Source organism: Anabrus simplex, chromosome 1 (genome assembly GCF_040414725.1).
Source record: "Anabrus simplex isolate iqAnaSimp1 chromosome 1, ASM4041472v1, whole genome shotgun sequence".
Taxonomy (NCBI): domain Eukaryota; kingdom Metazoa; phylum Arthropoda; class Insecta; order Orthoptera; family Tettigoniidae; genus Anabrus; species Anabrus simplex.
Genome location: NC_090265.1, coordinates 25,656,408 through 25,677,925, shown reverse-complemented (window position 1 = coordinate 25,677,925; position 21,518 = coordinate 25,656,408). Strand labels below are relative to the sequence as shown.

General features: G+C 41.2%; 1 protein-coding gene across 5 annotated transcripts in view; it reads right to left on the bottom strand.

Annotated features, from left to right (window-relative positions):
- The window catches only part of Nost (Nostrin), a 486,512-nt gene that overhangs the window by 129,111 nt on the left and 335,883 nt on the right, over positions 1-21,518 (bottom strand). The window contains exon 1 of one of the 5 annotated variants that reach the window (XM_067155821.2): positions 1,140-1,990. The exons of the other annotated variants lie outside the window; for them this stretch is intronic. Coding sequence (XP_067011922.2) covers positions 1,140-1,250 — 111 coding nt within the window. The 5' untranslated portion in view covers positions 1,251-1,990. Of the gene's footprint in view, positions 1-1,139; positions 1,991-21,518 lie in introns of those variants that run through there. 5 annotated transcript variants of the gene reach the window in all.

The following is a 21,518-nucleotide window of genomic DNA, read 5'->3' as shown; positions in this document are numbered from 1 at the left end:
GTTGGCCGTGCGGTTAGAAGCGCGCAGCTGAGAGACTTAATTAAGGCCACGGCCGCTTCCTTCCCATTCCTAGCCCTTTCCTGTCACATCGTCGCCATAAGACCCATGTGTGTCGGTGCGACGTTGGTTTGGTTTTTCCCTCGGACTCAGCGAGGGATCACACCTCTACTGCCTCAAGGGCAGTGTCCTGGAGCGTGAGATTTGGGGTCGGGTGATGATACAACCGGGGTGAAGGACCAGTACCTCGCCCAGGTGGCCTCACCTGCTATGCTGAACAGAGGCCTAGGGATAGACAACGAAGCGAGAGGGAAGCGGCCGGCATTTTCCTGGAGGAGAAGTGGGAACCCATGGAAAACCACTTCGAGGATGGCTGGTCTACTCAGTTGACCTCCCGAGGCTGAGTGGACGCCGTTCCAGCCCTCGTACCAGTGACAGAGCCGGGAATCGAACCCGGACCTCCGGGGTTGGCAGCTAATCACGCTAACCACTACACCACAGAGAGGGACATAATAATAATACAGTTGGGAAGTAATGGAGTAAAAGTACAGCACTTGTAACGATTACATTCGTGGTAAATGTTACTTGTCATTTACTCCTTGAAATAAAACTGTAGTCGTTAAATTCTAATAACAGACATACGAATAATTAAATGATGAAGATAGTCCTACTATTACAGCAGTAGCTTCACCGATTCTCTTATCTGTCCAGTACTTCCAAGGACATGATACTTCCCAACGATGTTCTTAAAATTAAACACACCTGCGAACTGGCCATACGGTTAAGGGCGCGCAGCAGTGAGCTTGCATTCGGGAGATAGAGGGTTCGAATCCCACTGTCGGCAGACCTGGAGGTCGTTTTCCGTGGTTTCCTACTTTCACACCAGGCAAATGCTGGGACTGTACCTTAATTAAGGCCACGGCCACTTCCTTCCCACTCCTAACACTTTCTTATCCCATCGTCGCCATAAGACGGGTCACAAATGCTACTGAACTGAGCCAGGATCGAACCTGCCACCTTGGAGTGAGAAGGCCAGTGCTTCACCGTATGAGCCAGGCTACATTGTGTTGTAAACAGATTGAATATGTCTAAAATATGACCAAGATGGATGAGCGCATCGAACAGAAACAACAAATACGAACCTTGGGAAGTTTCCTGGAGTGTCTCCTGCTCTTAGAACGACGGAACAACTTGTGATTGGAGCAGCCGGCTTCGTCTCGCACGACAATATAACACGCCCTTGCTCCTTGCATGGTGCACCACTGTCTGTAGCGAACGTGCCATATACAAGTATATCACTGCAGAAAAACTGTCCAACTTAAGCGTTATCCTTATATTAGCCACATGCAGCGTAGTAGCAGCTGGCTCTGAGTTCGAATCTTGTGATAGCCTCTTTTAAATCACGCTTAATTTCAACTTTTATCTACGCACTTCACTAACTGATACATTTCACGAATTCTGACTGCACACTAACCATTTACAGCGCCCTAGTATTAATATTGCGGACGGTTTCTGATTAGCACCTTGTCTCAAAACTCAGGGATTTGCTGGCAAATCAATGACGGTTTGTCACAAAAAGTTGGTTATGCACGTTGATTCAAAATATCGTGTTCATTATTGATTGTTCTGAGCAACAGCAACACAAACTGTAAAAAAAAAAAAAGGAACCCCAAGCTACCACGGAGCACACTTCTTCGAATACATTAGTACAAGTGCGGTAAATGAAATCTATAAACCTTTAACAATAAGCATCACTAACACTGTCCTTGGAGAGCACTGCCGGTTAACGACCCATCACACATGTATGGCGAGCTTGCTCTCACAAACTCACATTTCTGTTGCTCTTGTCGAGCTGACCACGCCCTCACCATCCACAACACGAACTGGTACGCTCCGTTAAGTTATATTTCAGTTATCCTGGCAGTACACACATAACTCGCGGGTGGAGAAGCTAACGCACGCTCACGACGAGAAGCCAAGCAAGCACAACTGCTCCGTGCAACGAGTCACTCGTAACTGAGGGACACCACAGCTGCAGGCCTACCAACCAGCAGACCGTGACGAACGGCTGGTTACCACACTAAACAATGACACACACTGGTTGCGTGTCCTGTCCACGTCAAGAACATTCCCTTTTAAAGCTCACGAATAGTTTGTTCTCTGTATGATTTCCAATATTTGCTGGTGTCACCTACTCATGTGGTAGTCCTAACTGCTCGAAAACTAATCCCGTCCTATGTCGGTATCTCTACTCCATTCTTAGTTTCCCTAGTATGTTCGTTTTAAGGCATTGTTGAACACGAATCGGGAACAGGTAGAACTTATTTTTCTTTTTACAGTTGAAGGGTCCGGTGCAAAAACGGGGTGGCACCATTTTTATAAAGTTGTGAGAAGCAACAAAACACTTCCCAGAAAATCAGAATGTTGACTAAACATCTTTTATTATTTACAGCACATACTACCTAGCATAATGAAAATCAACAGCCTGTTTGCAGTCATTCTTTGCAAGTTGCTTTAAGTCGCACCGACACAGATAGGTCTTATACAATTAGACTAAAATGTTTTCATTCCTCCCCTGAAGGGGGGAGGCGGGCCTCTTAGACGGTGACGCTGTCTCTCAGGCCGGGAGACTTGTTGCGGTGAAGATGTTCGGAGAAGGTGAAGGGGTTGGCGGCTGTGGCCTTAATTAAGGTACAGCACCAACATTTGCCTGGTGTGAAAATGGGAAACCACGGAAAACCATCTTCAGGGCTACCGACAGTGGGGTTTGAACCCACTATCTCCCGGATGCAAGCTCACAGCTGCGCGCCCCTAACCGCACGGCCAACTCGCCCGGTTGTAGTCATTCGACCGGGTCAGCAATGGAATGAATGAAGCCCCCATCTAGCGGCAAGGACAGGAATTGTGCAGGCTGCCGAAGCCTGTTGCACTCTTCTGGGGTAATAATTAATGAAATGATACTGGAGAGTGTTGCTGGAATGAAAGATGACAGACAAAACCGGAGTACCCGGAAAAAACCTGTCCCCCCTCCGCTTTGTCCAGCACAATCCTCACCTCGGGATTTCAACCACGGAGTCCAGCATGAGAGGACGCCTGAGCCATGGAGGCTCATTGCAGAATAATAATACATTTATTAAAATCATAAATTCAATGGTTTAAATGTAAACAAATTTTGGAGTAGTCCCATTTTTACAGTGAAATGGGCTAGAATTTAGCAAAATATGACTGAATACTGCATACAGCATAGTTTAATGTCATAAAATAGCAATGGTTATGATGTCATTCTATATATCGCAACTAGCAAGTCTTCCATTAAAAATTTCTTCACACTCACACATTATTTTCACTTTCGGAGGTGGGGTCATTTGTGCCTTCTAATGAACTAAGAACCCTGCAGAACGGAAGTTAATTTGACGATATTTATTTGCCAACTTAAGGACATCTCTAAATTTTGCAAGCTATTGGCAGAGGTCCTATATACAGTGTCTCTTTCGGAGAGGTAAGCTCAATGTTGCCTGGATGTTCCAAATGGATGGTTCGGTGACAAGACGTGATACAGTGATATTTTGTTACTTTGAATCGTTATTGAAACAAAGGAAGCCTATCGAGATAAAGAGATGAAGATACTGCTATTTATTGTGATTTGGGGAAAGAACATCAAAGAAGTGCAACAACAACTAGATGTACTGAGCGAAAAAAATTGAGAAGTATGGCATGAAAATCAGTACAGAGAAAAGCAAGACTATGGTGATGTCGAGAGGGGAAAGGCAGGGAAAGGGCACTGTGAAAATTGGAAGTCAGAGTCCGGAAATTGTGGGCAGCTTTAAATACCTAAGAAGAGAATTAGTGCAAAATGATAGGGTGAACATTGAGATTAGCAGGAGGGTACAGAAATGCATTCTACCAAAGTGTAAGAAAACTTGTTTGGAGCAAAGAATTCCCAAGGAAAAGTAAAGAAATAATGTACAAAATATACTATGAACCCATACTGACTTATGCAGCTGAGACTTGGACTAGCAGGCAAGAGAGTAGTTCAGCCAGTGAGATGAAATTCGTAAGAAGTATGATAGGAAAGCTAAATGAGAGAGTTGAAAAGAATAAACTAAGGTGGTTTGGACATACAAAGAGGATGGAGGAGAATAGAATTCCAAGACAGATGCTGGAGGCAAAGTGCGAGGGCAAGAGAGCAAGAGGAAGACCTCGAACAAGGTGGATTGAATCAGTGAAAAGCGGCATAAGAAGACGAAATTTAGACGGGGACAAGATCGCGGAAGAGGAATGGTGGAAGGGAAGAGGAAGATGGAGAAGAGCAATAAATACTCCGACCCGGCAGGAGCTGGATAAGGGGAAAAGATGAAGAATCGTTCTTTGGACTTGTTCGTAACAACTTTCAGGAACTTCGGTACGAAATGCTTCTTAAAATTGCAAAAACATATCTCGAATGGCATCGATTGCATTTAATTTCCTGGAAGTGTTCCGCCACTCTGATGGCAAGTTCCCGTTTCCTCTCCTCCTTGTCTACCAGCCCCACTATCCTGGTTCAGGAAATCGCCCTACCTTCACCAATGTGTACAGAAACCGTACCATCTGCTCCGGAAGTTCGTTCAGAGCAAACACAAGGCAGTCAAACAGTGGGTTAGCTCCGATCACACCGTTCCTGAACCAAAAGATCCGGCGATTTTAACACTGCATGAAACCATCAAAACATGAATTCAATAAAAAAGTGGAGCCACCCGGTTTTTGCTTTACGTCGCACCGACACAGATAGGTCTTATGGCGACGATTGGATAGGAAACGTCTAGAAGTGGAAAGGAGGCATCCGTGGCCTTAATTAAGACAGAGACCCAGCATTTTAAATCTCCTAGAAGTCTCTCGAACTGTTTGGATATATGTGATAACAGGGTTATCGGTCTGTAATGTTGTGGGAATAATCAGTCGTTCTCTCGATTGGGAATGACTGTCATTTTACCAGTCTTCCAAACATCAGGAAAGTATCTCAATTTTAAACAAGCCGAAAATACTGCAGCCAAAAATATCACTGCCCTATATGGCGGCGATTTAATTTCGTTGGTCGATATCCTGTCATCACCGGGAGACTTCTTCTTATTTAGATTCTGAATAACGCTGCGAACCTCTGCAGGCTTGATGTCCGGAATGTCATTGTCTGGGGTGCATTGGCTATTATCAGAAACAGATGAGTAAAAGGGCATAATATTCGCCCTAGGACTCTAATTTACTTGTAATAAATAAATAAATAAATAAATAAATAAATAAATAAATAAATAAATAAATAAATAAATAAAAGTCCATAGGCTGAAATCTAATAAAACGATTCGAACCGAATTTCGTTTTCCACTTATTGTCTCATATTAACAAAATGCCTAGTGAAGATGACCAAATCTAGAATCCTCGTTAGCCGCTAAACAGATCCTGGCATCCTACTCTTAAAACGGATCGTAAAGAACAAGAAGCAGAACACACTTTTCGAACAGCGCGGCCCTTGGCTTACGTACGACCTGTTTTAAATATGAAATCATCAATTCTTCCGGCCTTTTCCAGATGTTAAAACTTTTTCTCACTAACGAACTTAAAAATTAAACCCCTGAAAGGGGCCGTTTGTTAAGAAGGGAGGTTTTCCTTTCACCACCCCACCCCCATCAAACATTCCTACCTCAAAATTTCAAAACAGAATTCTCTGACGGGAGGCAAAACATCACTCTTAGCCAGATCCATTTCTCTCCCGGGTAATGCAGTAAACAGAGATTTTTTCCGACTCATCGGATATTCTCGGAAACAGATGAGTAGAAGGATATAGTTTTCTCCCTGGGTCTCTCATTCACTTGCCCTCAACAAACAATAAAATCCCTGGTGTGAAAATGGGAAACCACGGAAAACCCTCTTCAGGGCTGCCGACAATGGGGTTCGAACAGAGTGTCTCCCGAATGCAAATAGGTAGAACACTTCAAGTACTTGCCTTTTTCTCCTGGAATGGAAGTCTAGACCGTAAAATTGAATCAAACTATTTCTGTGAGTTCGCAGTTGCAAACAATTGTATTTTGTGAGAAGCAAGTGAATTCGCAGACGAAACAATGATCTTATTTTAGACAGGGAGAGCTGGGTATAGGTAAGATTTCTTATTTATACACTGGAAGGAACCGGCATGGAAATAGTGAGAATGAATGCTAGTGCAATGAGGTGTTAATAATTGCAAGAGGGTACTGGAAAGGAGGCGGTAACGAGGGATGAAGGTGTGCTTATAAACCCGCTCCGGCGGTGAGGCCATTTGACTTTTCGGAGGAGGATAAGTTACCCAGGAGAATAATGGAAGGTAAGAGAAGACACATTTTCTTTTGATTTCAATGTAAGGTGCCAGAACTGTAAAAGCGCATGGTTTATTCACAGAATGAACGCTGAAACAGTCTGTATGAACATAATATTCACTTGGAGCACTAATAGTAATGGTCCAGTCCCAGCTGAACATATCTACAGTCATAAACCAGGTGCATTGTGCCTGAGTGTTTATAGCTTGCGATAAGCAACAGTAACCAATATTCTGAGAAATCTGCTCGCATACTAGTTCACTATCGAGAAAATTCGATTTCTTATTTGTGTGAACTTATTTAGCACGACGTTTCTTCTTCTCTTCCCAAAATCTCTTTATCCTTTCGCTGTGCTTCTTTTTTGCGTTCTACCATCCATCCTGTAGCTTGTCTTTTAGGTTGATCAGAAAATTTGTGTTTGTTTACGAGATTTCTGAATTTTTTCTGTCTTTCAAGATTTCTTCATTTATACCAATTTCCTGAAGATCTTTGTTTATTTCTGTAAGCCAGTTCTTGTGATTTTCTTTAGAGATACTGCGAGATTCAGTACCGGTATTTTCTTTGTTAGCCTATTGTTATCCATCCTGATCAGGTGACCATAGAATTTCGATCTTCTTTTTTCTAATGGTGTCTGTGATTTTTTTCTGTTACTTGATAGATTTCCTGTGATTTCCTTTTCATCCAAATACCATTTTCGCATTTAGATACTAGAATTTTCCGGAGAATTTTCCTCTCTTGTTTTTCGATGTTTTAAATTTGTGATCTGCCACCAATTATCAGAGTTTCTAATGCATAAAGTGCTTCTAGTTTGACAACCGCGTTGTATTGTCGTAATTTTGCGTTTTCGGATACAGATTGTTTGTTGTATCTGCTCCACACAATTTTGTATGCTTTTTGTAATTTTTTTAATTCTTTCTTTGTTTGCTTGCTGATTTATCCCGTTTGGTTGTATAATTTCGCCTAGGTATGTGAATTCATCTACTTGGGAGATTTTTCCATATCTAGTGATTAGAGCATGGTTGTTAAATCCTGACTTTGTACCTTACACATACTTTGTCTTTTCATATGAAATTTGCAGATCTGTTGGAGAGGATTGCCAAGTCATCTGCAAAGGCGAGGCAATAAAGGTGAATTTTGTTTTTTAGAATTATTATTATTTTCTTTCTTTTTTTCTTTCTTTCTTTCTTTCTTAATCCGTTTACCCTCCAGGGTAGATTTTTCCCTCAGACTCAGAGAGGAATTCCACCTCTACCGCCTCAAGGGCAGTGTCCTGGAGCGTGAGACTTTTGAACTGGAGATAAATCTGAGGAGGAGGACCAGTATCTCGTCCAGGCGGCCTCATCTGCTCTGCTGAACAGGGGCCTTGTGAGGGGATGGGAAGATTGGAAGGAATAGACAAGGAAGAGGGAAGGGAGCGGCCGTGGCCTTAAGTTAGGTACCATACCGGCATTTGAGTGGAGGAGAAGTGGGAAACCACGGAAAACCACTTCGAGGATGGCTGAGGAGGGAATCGAACCCCACTCTACTCAGTTGTTCTCCCGAGGCTGAGTGGACCCCGTTCCAGCTCTCGTACGACTTTTCAAACTTCGTGGCAGAGCCGGGAATCGAACCACAGCCTCCGGGGGTTGCAGCTTAGCACACTAACCAATACACCACAGAGGCGGATATTATTATTATAATTTAATAAAGTTAATTTCTTCTAGTTGAAAAACGGTTTCACGTAATGTATGTATTGAGCTACCGATTTAAAACAACAATATTAACTGAATATTTAATATTTAGTTTTTTTATCTGTTCTTTCGTCCCGTTTGTTGGTATGGGGTCAGGTATGAGGTAAGATGAATTTATATGGCATGGTTTTGTGGCCAGATGCCCTTCCTGACGCCAATGTCAGTTGAAGAGCTAATGAAAATTATATAAACCGAGCGAGATGGCCAGGCGGTTAGGGTCGCGCAACTCTGAGGATGCATTCACTGTCGCCTGCCCTGAAGATGGTTTTCCATGGTTTTCCATTTCCATACTAGGCAAACGCTGGGGCTGTACTGTAATAAAGGCCACGGCCGCTTCCTTCCCACGCCTAACCATAAGACCTGTCTGTGTCGGTGCAACGTAAATAAAGTTTTAAATAATAATAATAATAATAATAATAATAATAATAATAATAATAATAATAATAATAATAATAATGGTTCATGGTGTGGGTTACGTAGTCACGTCCCAGTTCGTGAACCATGGGCAACGGCTGAATGACCTAGTAAGTCGTCCTGAGAATCGGGATACCAGTTGCTATGGTACGGGAGTGGGCATCTCGGACATATTCTGAGTCGTGGCCCTCCTTGTGCTCAGGCGGCTAGAAATATACAATTCTCCGGTAGTCCATGACCCATTATAGGAGAGATCCTCACTTGGACTGCGTGTAGGTAGGGTACCATCCTGCTTCATGAATTTTGCGAGCTCAGAACATTTTAAGCAAGCCTCGGACCTATGGGAGTAATGGAGTCCCACTCCCATTTGACAGGCGAGGGACTCCTTGGAAACAACTTGGCGAACGAAATGGAATTCGATGGGGAGCTATCAGTATTAATGGGGTTTATGGAAGAAAGAAAGTAGAACTGGCTGAGTCAGCAAAGAGGATGCATCTCGCTGTCCTAGGGGTAAGTGATATTCGGGTAGGGGGAGATAACGAGGAAGAGATAGAAGATTATAAAGTGTACTTGACGGGTGTTAGAAAGGGCAGAGTCTGGGGTAGGGCTGTTTATCAGGAATACCATTGCACGCAACATAGTTTCTGCTAGGCACGTAAACGAGCGAATGTCGTGGGTAGATTTGGCAGTTGGAGGAACTGGGACGAGAATTGTCTCAGTGTATTCACCATGTGAGGGCGCAGTTGAGGATCAAATTGACAAGTTTTATGAAGTATTGAGTGACATCGTAGTCAGGGTCAACAGCAAGTATAGGATAGTGCTAATGGACGATGCGAGAGATGGAAATAGAACTGAAGGATACGAAAGGGTGATTGGTATATGTGGGGAAGATACGGAAGCTAATGGGAATGGGAAGCGTTTGCTGGACTTCTGTGCTAGTATGGGTTTAGCAGTTACGAATACATTCTTCAAGCATAAGGCTATTCACCGCTACAAATGGGAGGCTAGGGGTACCAGATCCATAATAGACTATATCTTAACTGACTTCGAATTCAGGACATCCGTTAGGAATGTACGGGTTTTTCGGGGATTTTCCGATGAAACAGATCACTATATGATCTGTAGTGAACTAAGTACCTCTAGGCCTAGGGCAGAGAAAGTGAAATCTGTCTGCAAACGAATAAGGGTAGAAAATCTCCAGAACGAGGAAATTAGACAGAAGTACATGGCTATAATTAGTAGGAAGTTCCGAACAGTGAACAATAAGCAGGTTCAGGATATAGAAAGAGAATAGGTAGCATACAGGGATGCTGTAGTAGAAACAGCAAGGGAATGCCTAGGAACGACTGTGTGCAAAGATAAGAAAAAGCGAACATCTTGGTGGAATGATGAAGTGAGAGCAGCCTGTAAACGTAAAAAGAAGGCTTATCAGAAATGGCTCCAAACAAGGGCCGATGCAAACAGGGAATTGTACATAGATGAAAGAAACAGAGCGAAACAAATAGTTGTTGAATCCAAAAAGAAGTCATGGGAAGATTTTGGTAACAACCTGGAAAGGCTACGTCAAGCAGCAGGGGAAACCTTTCTGGAAAGTAATAAAGAATCTTAGGAAGGGAGGGAAAAGGAAATGAACAGTGTTTTGGGTGATTCAGGTGAACTCATAACAGATCCCAGGTAATCACTGGAGAGGGGAGGGAATATTTTGAACATCTTCTCAATGTAAAAGGAAATCATCCTGGTGGTGTTGTGAACAGCCAAGCTCATGGGGAGGAGGAAAATGATGTTGGTGAAATTACGCTTGAGGAAGTGGAAAGGATGGTAAATAAACTCCATTGTCATAAAGTAGCAGGAATAGATTAAATTAGACCTGAAATGGTGAAGTATAGTGGGAAGTCAGGGCTGAAATGGCATGGAGTGTTGGTAAGGTACCGTCAGATTGGAGAAAAGCAGTAATTGCACCTATCTATAAGCAAGGGAACAGGAAGGATTGTCACAACTATCGAGGTATCTCACTGATTAGTTTGCCAGGCATCTTGGAAGGGAGGGTGCGATCAGTGATCGACAGGAAGTTGGATGAAAACCAGGATCAGATTTTCAGTATGCACCAGGTAATTGAAAAATGCTACGAGAGGAATAGACAGTTGTGTTTATGTTTCGTAGATCTAGATAAACCATATGACAGGGTCTTCTTCTTTTTCTCTCGGTGCCTATCCTTTTCGGATGTTGGCGATCATGATGGCTATTTTTGTCTTGTTTACGGCAGCACGGAACAGTTCAGCTGATGACATACTGCACCAGCCTCTAAGATTGTCAAGTCAAGATATTCGTCTTCTTCCAGGACCTCTTTTGCTGTCGATTTTCCCCTGGAGTATTTTTTGGAGTAGGTTGTACCTATCTGTGTTGCGCATATGTCCCAGATACTGCAGCTTTCGGCATTTCACTATCTTGATCAACTGAAGTGATGTGTTCATCCTTCTCATTACTTCCACGTTTGTCATTCTCTGGGTCCAAGATATTCTCAGGATCCGCCTATAAAGACAAGTTTTAAAGGCCTCCATCTTCTTCTCTGTGTTTTTATTTAAGGTCCATGTCTCTACACCATATAAAAGTACAGAAAATACATAACAGTGCGGAAGTCTGATTTTAGTCCCTAAAGTTGGATTGTGGTTTTTAATCACATTACTCATTTTCTGGAACACACTTCCTGTTTTTACAATGCGTACCTTGACTTCTTGTCTTCATTTATTATGGTTCCAAGGTATGAATATTGTTTTACTCTTACTGTACTCTTTTGATTTATAACTAAGTTTACTCCGGAAATATTTTCCTTACTTATACCTATGAGTTTTGTCTTTGCGGTGTTTATTTCAAGCATGTATTGCCCGCTGACTCTTACAATTCTATACATTAGTGATTGTAGCGCTTGGATAGTATCAGCAAATACAATTGTATCATTAGCATACCGGATGTTGTTTAATCTCACTCCATTTATCAAAATTCCTTCTTCTATATCTTCCAAGGCTTCTCTAAATATGTATTCTGAATACAAATTAAATAGTATAGGTGACAAGATACATCCCTGCCTCACTCCTCTCAGGATTTTGACTGCTTCGGTGTGTTCTCCTTCAACACGCACCACCGCTGTTTGATTCCAGTACAGCGTCTTGATGATTCGCAGATCTCTTTCCTCCATTCCAATACTTCTCAAAATCTCCATCAATTGTTCATGTTTTACACAGTCAAAGGCTTTCTGGTAGTCTATTAAACAAGCAAATACATTCTTATTTACATCTCTACATCTCTGAAAGAGTACCTGCACACTGAACAAGGCTTCTCTCGTGCCTACTGCTTTAATAAACTCAAATTGATTAGGGGCTATCTGATCTTCACACAGTCCGTATATTCTTCTGTGTATCACTCTCAAGAACACTTTCAAGAGATGACTCATCAAGCTTATCGTGCGGTAATCTCCACGTTGATTTGCGTTTGGCTTTTTTGGCAAGGTGATCAACTCTGATCATTTGAGCCATTCGGATGGAATATTCCCGGATACATAAATTTGGTTGAAAATTTTGGTCAACCATTTTACGTGATGTTCATCCATCAGTTTTAACAACTCTGCTTCTACTTTATCTGGTCCCACTGCCTTTCCGTCCTTCATCTGATTGATGGCTGTTTGAACTTCTTCTTCTAACAGGCTATATCTATGCCCCTTATTTCATTTGTATTTTGTGTAAAAGCACATCTAGTGTCATGAAATAAATCTTCTATATATTTTTTCCAGATATTTTTCTTGTCTTCTAAATCCACCATCAAGTTCCCGGCTTCATCTATTAACTTTCCACCAGTGCCATTCCTGTATTTCCCTGTTACTTCTCTTACTTTCCTGTGTACATTGACGCTGTCATACCTACTTTGATATAACTCAATCTCCTCACATTGCTCCACTTTATCTTTTTCTTTTGCCTCCCTCATCTTTCTTCTGATGTCTGCATTTATCTTTCTGTATTCTGCAGGTTTTACTTTATTGGCTCTTCTTTCTCCATTAGGTTCAGTATTTCATCTGTCATTCATGACTTTCTCTTTTTTTCCTCTCGTTTCATGTACTTCTCTTTTATTTGCTGAACGGCGTTTTGTAGTTTAGTCAATTCCTCTGTGATAATCTTCAAGTTAAGTTCTACTTGCATGTTCTGCTTCAATATTAGGTCTTTTCTTCATCTTCACTTCCTTCATTTTGACTTTGAAAACTCCAACAAGTGGTGTGTGATCTGCACCTGGGTAGGTTTTCACTGCGGTGCAACTGTTCCTGAAACATTTATTTACCAATATGAAATCAATCTGGTTTCTCACACATTTCCCGGGTTTGTCCATTGGAGACTTCCATGTATATAGTCTTCTAGGTGGGAGTTTAAACCAAGTGTTTATGATCACTAAATCATTTGACATCGCAAAACTTTCAAGATCATCTCCTCTGGAATTCCTCTCTCCTAGTCCAAACGGTCCTACCATGTCTGATGTCCTACCTTCCCCCACTTCCGCATTGAAATCTCCCATCACAATTGTCAGGTCATGTTTGTTAAGGTTTTTCAAAATTCCATTTATGGTTTCGTAGAATTCTTCTACCTCCTCATCTTCCTTGTCCATTGTAGGCGCATACACTTGTATTATGTTTATGTCAGTAGGCCTAGCACTCAGCTGTAACATCATTACTCTGGATGACAGGGTACCGAGGGAAAAAATGTTCACCAAACTGGGGGACTATGGAATTAAGGGTAGATTATTAAAATCAACCAAAGGCATTTATGTTGACAATTGGGCTGCAGTGAGAATTGATGTTAGAATGAGTTCTTCGTTCAATGTACATACAAGGGTTAGACAAAGCTGTAATCTTTCACCTTTGCTGTTCGTAGTTTACATGGATCATCTGCTGAAAGGTATAAAATGGGAGGGAGGGATTCAGTTAGGTGGAAATGTAGTAAGCAGTTTGGCCTATGCTGACGACTTGGTCTTAATGGCAGACTGTGCCGAAAGCCTGCAGTCTAATATCTTGCAACTTGAAAAAAGGTGCAATGAGTATGGTATGAAAATTAGCCTTTCGAAGACTAAATTGATGTCAGTAGGTAAGAAATTCAATAGAACTGAATGTCAGATTGGTGATACAAAGCTGGAATAGGTAAATAATTTCAAGTATTTACGACGTGTGTTCTCCCAGGATGGTAATATGGTAAGTGAAATTGAATCAAGGTGCAGTAAAGCTAATGCAGTGAGCTCGCAGCTGCGATCAGCAGTATTCTGTAAGAAGGAAGTCAGCTCCCAGACGAAACTATCTTTACATCGGTCTGTTTTCAGACCAACTTTGCTTTACAGGAGCGAAAGCTGGGCGGACTCCGGATATCTTATTCATAAGTTAGAAGTAACAGACATGAAAGTAGCGAGAATGATTGCCGGTACAAACAGATGGGAACAATGGCAGGATGGTACTCGCAATGAGGAGATAAAGGTTAAGTTAGGAATGAACTCGATGGATGAAGCTGTACGCATAAACCGGCTTCGGTGGTGGGGTCGTGTGAGGCGAATGGAGGAGAATAGGTCACCTAGGAGAATAATAGACTCTGCTTTGGGGGTAAGAGAAGTAGAGGAAGACCAAGACGACGATGGTTAGACTCAGTTTCTGACGATTTAAAGATAAGAGGTATAGAACTAAATGAGGCCACAGAACCAGTTGCAAACAGAGGATTGTGGCGATATTTAGTAAGTTCACAGAAGCTTGCAGACTGAACGCTGACAGTATCACCTGAGAATGTTCGTGTAAAAGTTTGTGGAATTCTGCCCAATGGTTTAGACGAGATGTCGTGTCGGAAGACAGACAGACAGACAGATGCCATTTTAATTTACAAAGGGAGATGTTCGATAAATATTCAAGTTCTTTGAAATCATTAGAAAAGGCTAGGTAGCAGTTGATAAGAAATCTATCTGCCACCAGGACAGCAGCTCTAAATGAAATTTCACTTTAGCTTATTATAGAAACCAGTAGCGGCGATTGAGAATTAGAAGTGTGGGGGCGGGGGACAAGAAATGTACACACAACAAATATTACCAGGGTTTGTGGGATATAGCGGGCGGCAAGCGGGTGAATCATACCTCAGTGTCCATGACCTTGGTACAACAATAATAATAATAATAATAATAATAATAATAATAATAATAATAATAATAATAATAATAATAATAATAATAATAATGCTTTTATGTCCCACTAACTACTTCTTGACGGTTTTCGGAGACGCCGAGGTGCCGGAATTGCGTCCCGCAGAAGTTCTTTTACCTGCCAGTAAATCTACCGACACGAGGCTGACGTATTTGTGCACCTTCTAATACCACCGGACTGAGCCAGGATCGAACCTGCCAAGTTGGGATCAGAAGGCCAGCGCCTCAAGCGTCTGAGCCACTCGGCCCGGCGCAAATAAATAAATAAATAAATAAATAAATAAATAAATAAATAAATAAATAAATAAATAAATAAATAAATAAATATACCCTTACTCACAGCAGCACATACAAAGTCGCAACTACTTGCTGTGGTGCTATACAGATTGGTTAGCCGTGACGAATGGCATTTTGTGTGTATTTCCGCTAAGATTTTGTTAATATAAGAAAATGAAGGAAAGATTTAGATGATAAGACAACAAGGCTTGTACAATACTTTTAATAATTCCTATAATTCCTAGTTTCAGCCGGCTAAAGTGGACAAAAATTTTTTCCACAAAGTGTGTGAGTGGAAGGGGGGACTGCCCCCTCCCCCCCCCCCCCCTTCCCCGCCCTAATCACCGCTACTGATAGAAACAACGAATTAATGTTTGTTGACCATTTGTTAGGTAGGCATCCCTCAGCTGGTGTGCTTGGTAAAGCAAAGCTTTAAACTCAGACAACCTGTTCACAAAGAAAGGAAAAAAAAAAAGGCTTGTGTTCCAGCAACAAGTGAACACACCCAGACAGATCACGTTTGGTCAATTCCGTGGGTAGCAGAAGGCCATGAAAGTTCTGTTCACTTGGCCTGTCGAACTCGTCCAGCATAATTACCGAGCAACAGCACGCATAGGTCGATTAGGGTTTCATGTCCAATAATAATAATAATTCTTATGGGGGATACCGTGCTGGACAGAGATGAAAGAAGGTGCGAGCATGAATGGATCTATCTAAGACAAAGATTAATTAAGAACTTTAAAATTAGAGTAATATTTCTTTTCTTGGTTATCTTTTGCTTTTTCAAAGACAAACTTTATAATTCAGGTACAAATGTTCATAAAATAGAGTAACAAATTTAGAATATCGAATCACACTTGTAAACCTTGAGCTTGAAGCTCCCTAGCTATACATTCCCCATGAACGCTGCGGCTCCTTTCAAAAAACAGTCAAGGAAAATAACCTCCCAATTTCTTTTACTTCACAAGAAGACAGAGTATTCAAAATATCGAATGTTTCAAGAACACCTTTTGCTCCACAAAATTATCCAGCAGACCAATTCCCAAACATTACAACGTTACACCAACACCTTTACATGAATAGAAAGAGCATCTATGCGCTATAAATTTTACACTTAGGAATCTATCTCTAGAAATTTCCAGGCCTATCAAAGGCTCAGCCTACATTTTACAAATTCTAACAGTATTCACTGTCTTAGAAACTGAATAGTCTAACCTCTTACCCCCCTCCCAAAAAAAATTGAATTTTACAGGAGTATTAAAAACCCATTCTACCGAGCCTTTGAGGAAAACAACAGGTTAATGTTACTGGCGGGCACTTGCACTTCTTGAAATTTGCAATTAAAAGATTAAAACCCTTTCTGGCCCGAAGTTACAGAGGCTAAGCCTATACTTTGAGGTGACTAGATGGAGAAAATTTAAGTTACAAAGGTTAGAGACAGAAAACGGATACAGAGTCATAGAGGGTATCACACTCTCCATTCCCGAATTTCGGCTAAGTTCTTTTCACTTGTTTGAAAGTTACATTAGTGAAGATTGGAAACCTTCCCCTCGAGATAGTTTTCAATGACTATCACTTCTATAGGACTGCCATTACATTGAGCTGATCGATTACTCTGCGATGGATGAGGATCCCCGCCTCCTTTGTAAACAAACACAATAAATTGAAGCGATGAATAAGACCCCTGGTCGAAAAATATGCCAGCTTTTTTACCCGAGAGGAAGACTCTAGAAAGCTCTGGACTAAGGCCCGACAAACCCCCAATTCTTATTGGGTAATCAAATAGATACAAGACGGAGCCTATTGGCTAAAAAAATAAATATACACAATTTTCTATTGGTCGACATAATTGGAAAAATGCCAGAAGGAAGAAGAAAAAATAGTTGGGGATAAAAAGAGGTCAATTACAAAGGAAACATAAAAGTTCAAATTTCCCTTTGAGAAAATCAAATGATCATAAATATCTCCGTCATGGCCATCCATCAACGGTTGCCAGGTAACATCGCGTTACACGTTGTATCAGTAATTTCAGGTGACAAGCTGCTCATAAGAAACATACAGTCTAGAAACATCTATATACATAAAATAAGAGTGTTGTCTGTACACTGCTCAGAATATTTAAAAGGAATGGTATTTCTGTATGGGACGTGTCCACAGTAACAAGGACATGCACTTTCAAATTTTAAGTCATCTCTGTATGTATGTATTGTGACCGTATAGTCACAGGAATAATTATTTCGAATTATATATTGAAGAAATTAGTAGGCTTGTAGCTTCCTTTGTGTGGATGCTGGCAGTAGCGTCATATTGCACAACACTTCGCGACATAGGGGCGCCTAGATCTCTCAGTGGGTGGCTCAGAAAAACTCCCAAACTGCGCGCGTATCATGAAACAAGGGGAAGAGGAATACAATTTTGCTAACTCCATCTTGAAAACAAACGCCAACGCACAGCGATGCCAAAGCGATGGGGCGATTTCAGGGGTATTTTCAGCTCAATAAAGGCTAAACTAACCAGAAAACATACGTCAGAGTAATAAGAGGAATATTGGATGAATGGCAAAATTGAAAATCAAGGTAGAATAATCTCACCTACGAAAATGCACCTTCATAAGATTACGTAACCACCACGGCGTACCCACGCCTACAGTGTCGCCAAATACTATTAGCGAATACTACCCCCACCCCGATTGTATTGGAATTAATTATTACAAATCCACCGATCATCCTGAGTTCCGCATCACATCTGGTATTTCGGAGTAGTTGGCCACACAAGTTGCCGCATCGCTGGGATTCGTAAGCCTTGTGGATCTGGAAAACTGAAATGTGTAGGAGGGAGATGTCTCCCAAGCATTCCCCACCCTAGGGAGCCCTTATATTTGCCTGCACATATGAGGGTGGAGACCAGTCTTCGAGGAGTCTACGAGGTGACCACACGGCCGATTTTTGGTCTGATTTCCCTCTCTTTGTATGGTAAATTTTCAGTGAGCGGGAGTGTGAAAAGTCGGATTTCAGTGCGAATCTGCAGTAAAAATCTGAACTGTGTAAACATGATGTGCGCATCTATAATTTGATCACGGTGCGACACGAAGGATCGTGAGTGACATAAATTAGCACCGAGAACTGTGAAACAATGAATTGCCGTCTGTCGAACGTGGAACGTTATTTTTCAATCAGTATCCCGTAGTGGAGGCAGAGAGCCTCTTAATTATAATCTATGTTAGAAACTGTGTAAGCGGCAGGCGAGTGAATAGTGATAGTACGAAGAATTGGTGGTTATCACATAAACAAAATTGTATCAATGTTTATCGTGCTTCAGAACAGCGTAATCGCGCTGAACTAAGCATACAAGACAGGGTTGAGAATAAACATAAGTACCCCACCTTAGGGTAATGCGGGAGGTTAAACTGTTTCGGTAATGAAACTGTGAGCTCGGAATTGCATATGTCAGATTAGGATAGACTAGCTGCGTCCTGTGCCAGGGTATCGTAGACATTCATAACTTTCTTTCTGGTTAGAAGAAAGAAAAATTTGCCTGTAACGTGAGTGGAGGAAGTTTTGTGAAAATAGTGTAAACAGTGTCATTTCAGTGTTCAAACCCCAACGCTATGGATTATTCCAGGAGCATCATGGAACGTCCTGAACCAGCGATCTCCCACTTCAACATGATGGGCTAAGACCTCCAAGGGAGCCCTCATTCTGGGCTCGAACGGCAGACGATGGACAACGGACCAGCACTGTTGAGTACACAATTATGATCTTATGATATTGATATTCCCTGTAGATAAATCATATCAGAATATAGGAATAGCATGGGATGATTTTATATTGAATAATTAAAGCAGTAAGATTAGAGTGGTCGGTATTTTTATTTTATTTTAACCTTTTAAAGTTGTTTGGGAAGGAAACAAATTAGGAATAGAGTATGAATTTCCCATCTAGTTGTCTTTATTGCATGAGCATGGTTATATCCTTGTTTTATGAGTACTGTCAGAGGAGACGGGGGGAAAAGGCTAATTAATTTCGTTGAGGTAATAAAGGAGCCTTCGTTCTTGGAGAGATATATGAAAGAAGTCAGGTTAAGATGACGCAAGAATCTTTGTCATATATCCTGTGAACCAGATAAAGTTGGATAGGTGAAGTACTCGATTTAATTTAAAGTAGTTGTATTTTATGCATGATAACTTAAGGCGTTGCTGCATAATATGTGTGTGAAGAGTCATGGCACCGAGGTACAAATGTCCACCCCACCAACACTAGCTAGGGCCCCTGTTGAAGAAAAGTTTTTTTTGTGATTGCTTAAGTACCTTTTGTTAGTTCATTTTATTTCATTTAAATTAATCAGTTTGGTCGGATAATTTTATGCTGATCTTATGAAGGTAATATAAATTCATGTCAGGTACATAGTCCTTATTATATTATTATTATTATTATTACTATTATTATTATCATTATTGTGATTATTATGACTATTGTTATTAGTAAATTCTGTGAGATTATTAAACTCTAGTTTGATAGCCCGTGGATTGTGGTAGTTTTACTATGAGAGGCACGAGGATGGAACTCCGGACTCCTATGAGAGAGAGAGAGAGAGAGAGAGAGAGAGAGAGAGAGAGAGAGAGAGAGAGAGAGAGAGAGAGAGAAAGAGAGTAAAATAATGTAACGGCCCAAAAGTTGAGAGATTGGTCCGATGAAGAATACCTCAGCGGGTAAGAGCATAATTCTATGCACCTGTTTGTATTTGTGATTTTTGTTCGCGTGAATAAATTGGCCCACTGAATAGGCAATTGTAAACGCACTAATGTTGGGTTTAAAGAAAAAAAGTATGTGGCCGGTGTGCCGGCGGTTGACAAGGAAATTCATGGCATCCCACCCCGGGAGGGTCGGAGCTCGCTTGTGTCAAACTAGGCCTGCTAAAAGGCAAATGTATGGCCGTCTTTCTCAAGGAAGTGTTTTTCCTCGAACCCTCTTGTGCTCTGCTAGTAAATGTCTTTTTTTGTTAATCGATTACCACATTCTAATCAGGCCAAGTTGGGTGAATTCAGTAACACTTCGTTCATACACATGTAAAAGCGATAGATAGGGTCTTGATTTTTCAGGTTCCCCGACTCCAGAGACCTGGTGGTCTCCCGTTCGCACCTCGGACATGACAAAAGGGAGTCAGTCACACAAACGACGGCTAATGGTAAACCAGATGCAGTTACCATGTATGGGAAATGTTATAATATGTGTTTTCTCTTCCAGGTGTGATAATAGTGTAAATAGGATGTTGTTTTGATGCTAATTGATTTGTTTAATTGAGACTTCGTGAAAAATCCTTTGGTAGTTCGTTTGAGTGGAGGGTTCAGGCCCTATGACGTGTATAGTTAGTCCTCAAATGAGGTGATTAACAGTAACTAGAATTGTGTGCATTTCATGTTTTTGCGAGAGGTTGTAACGCCGTGAAGTTGTTTATCATTTTATGATTTTTTTTTAATTTCTTTAAATCTTATATTTCTCGTGTTATGTTCGATGTAGGTGGCCACTCTAATCTTAGGGTAAATTAGTGTAACTTGCTGTGTTTTAAATATGTAACTTGGGAATTAATCCCGGGAATATTTATATCCGCAAGGTCATAGTTTTCTTATAAATTTTTGTAAAAAGTTTGGTTCATTATAATAGTGTTTACCGTACTCAGCAGGTAAAATAATCGTGTCCGTAAATTCGAAACCAAGTTTATCAACCAAGAGTGTAGTAAACGCAACTCAAATTTCTCCGAGTTGTTTGAAGCTATATGTGAACACCCAGGTGCTTGATCCGAATAGGTGATTGTTTTGTGTTATAATATTCAACATCGTAATGTCAATAGACCACATAATGCATCTTATAATGATGTGGATCAAAATTTCACTTGGGTGATAGCCCGGACATGGTTGTCCGTTGCTGGTATTAAAATTCAATGGATGTAATTTAACTATGATGTTCAAGGTTGTAGATTGTAAATATGTTCAACGGGAGTGAATTAAATATTCAGAAATTTTATTCGTGCCTAATTCTTGCCGATAATAAGCATCCAGAACCTCTTCCATTCATGTTATGCCTTTAAGTTAGTTGTAAGATATTTTATTTTTATCGCCGCGGACGGTCTGCGACTCTGAGTAGCCGGGGGTTCAGATCTTAGGAACGGGAGAGTTAGCAGCGACCTTGCTGCGCCGCAGGGCGTTGACCCCTCATGTGAGTGGATTACTTATTCAATCCCAATGAGAGGGAATCGTCACAGGCCGAAAAGGTCCCTTGACCATCGCCTTCCGTGGAGCATGGTGCCATGTGTTCATGACCCGACAGGGTCACCTCTTTGTTGGCATATGGTACCATGAGCTATGGGGGATGGTGGGAAAGGTCCCTGTATGTATGTATGTATGTATGTATGTATGTATGTATGTATGTATGTATGTATGTATGTATGTATGTATGTACGATCATCACGAGAAAATAGCTGAAGATAATTGAATGAAAATTGGTATGTAAAGTCGGGGAATGAGCCACTACAATCTAGTCTATAAATCATTTTATTCATGCTGAGGGAAATGGTAGTT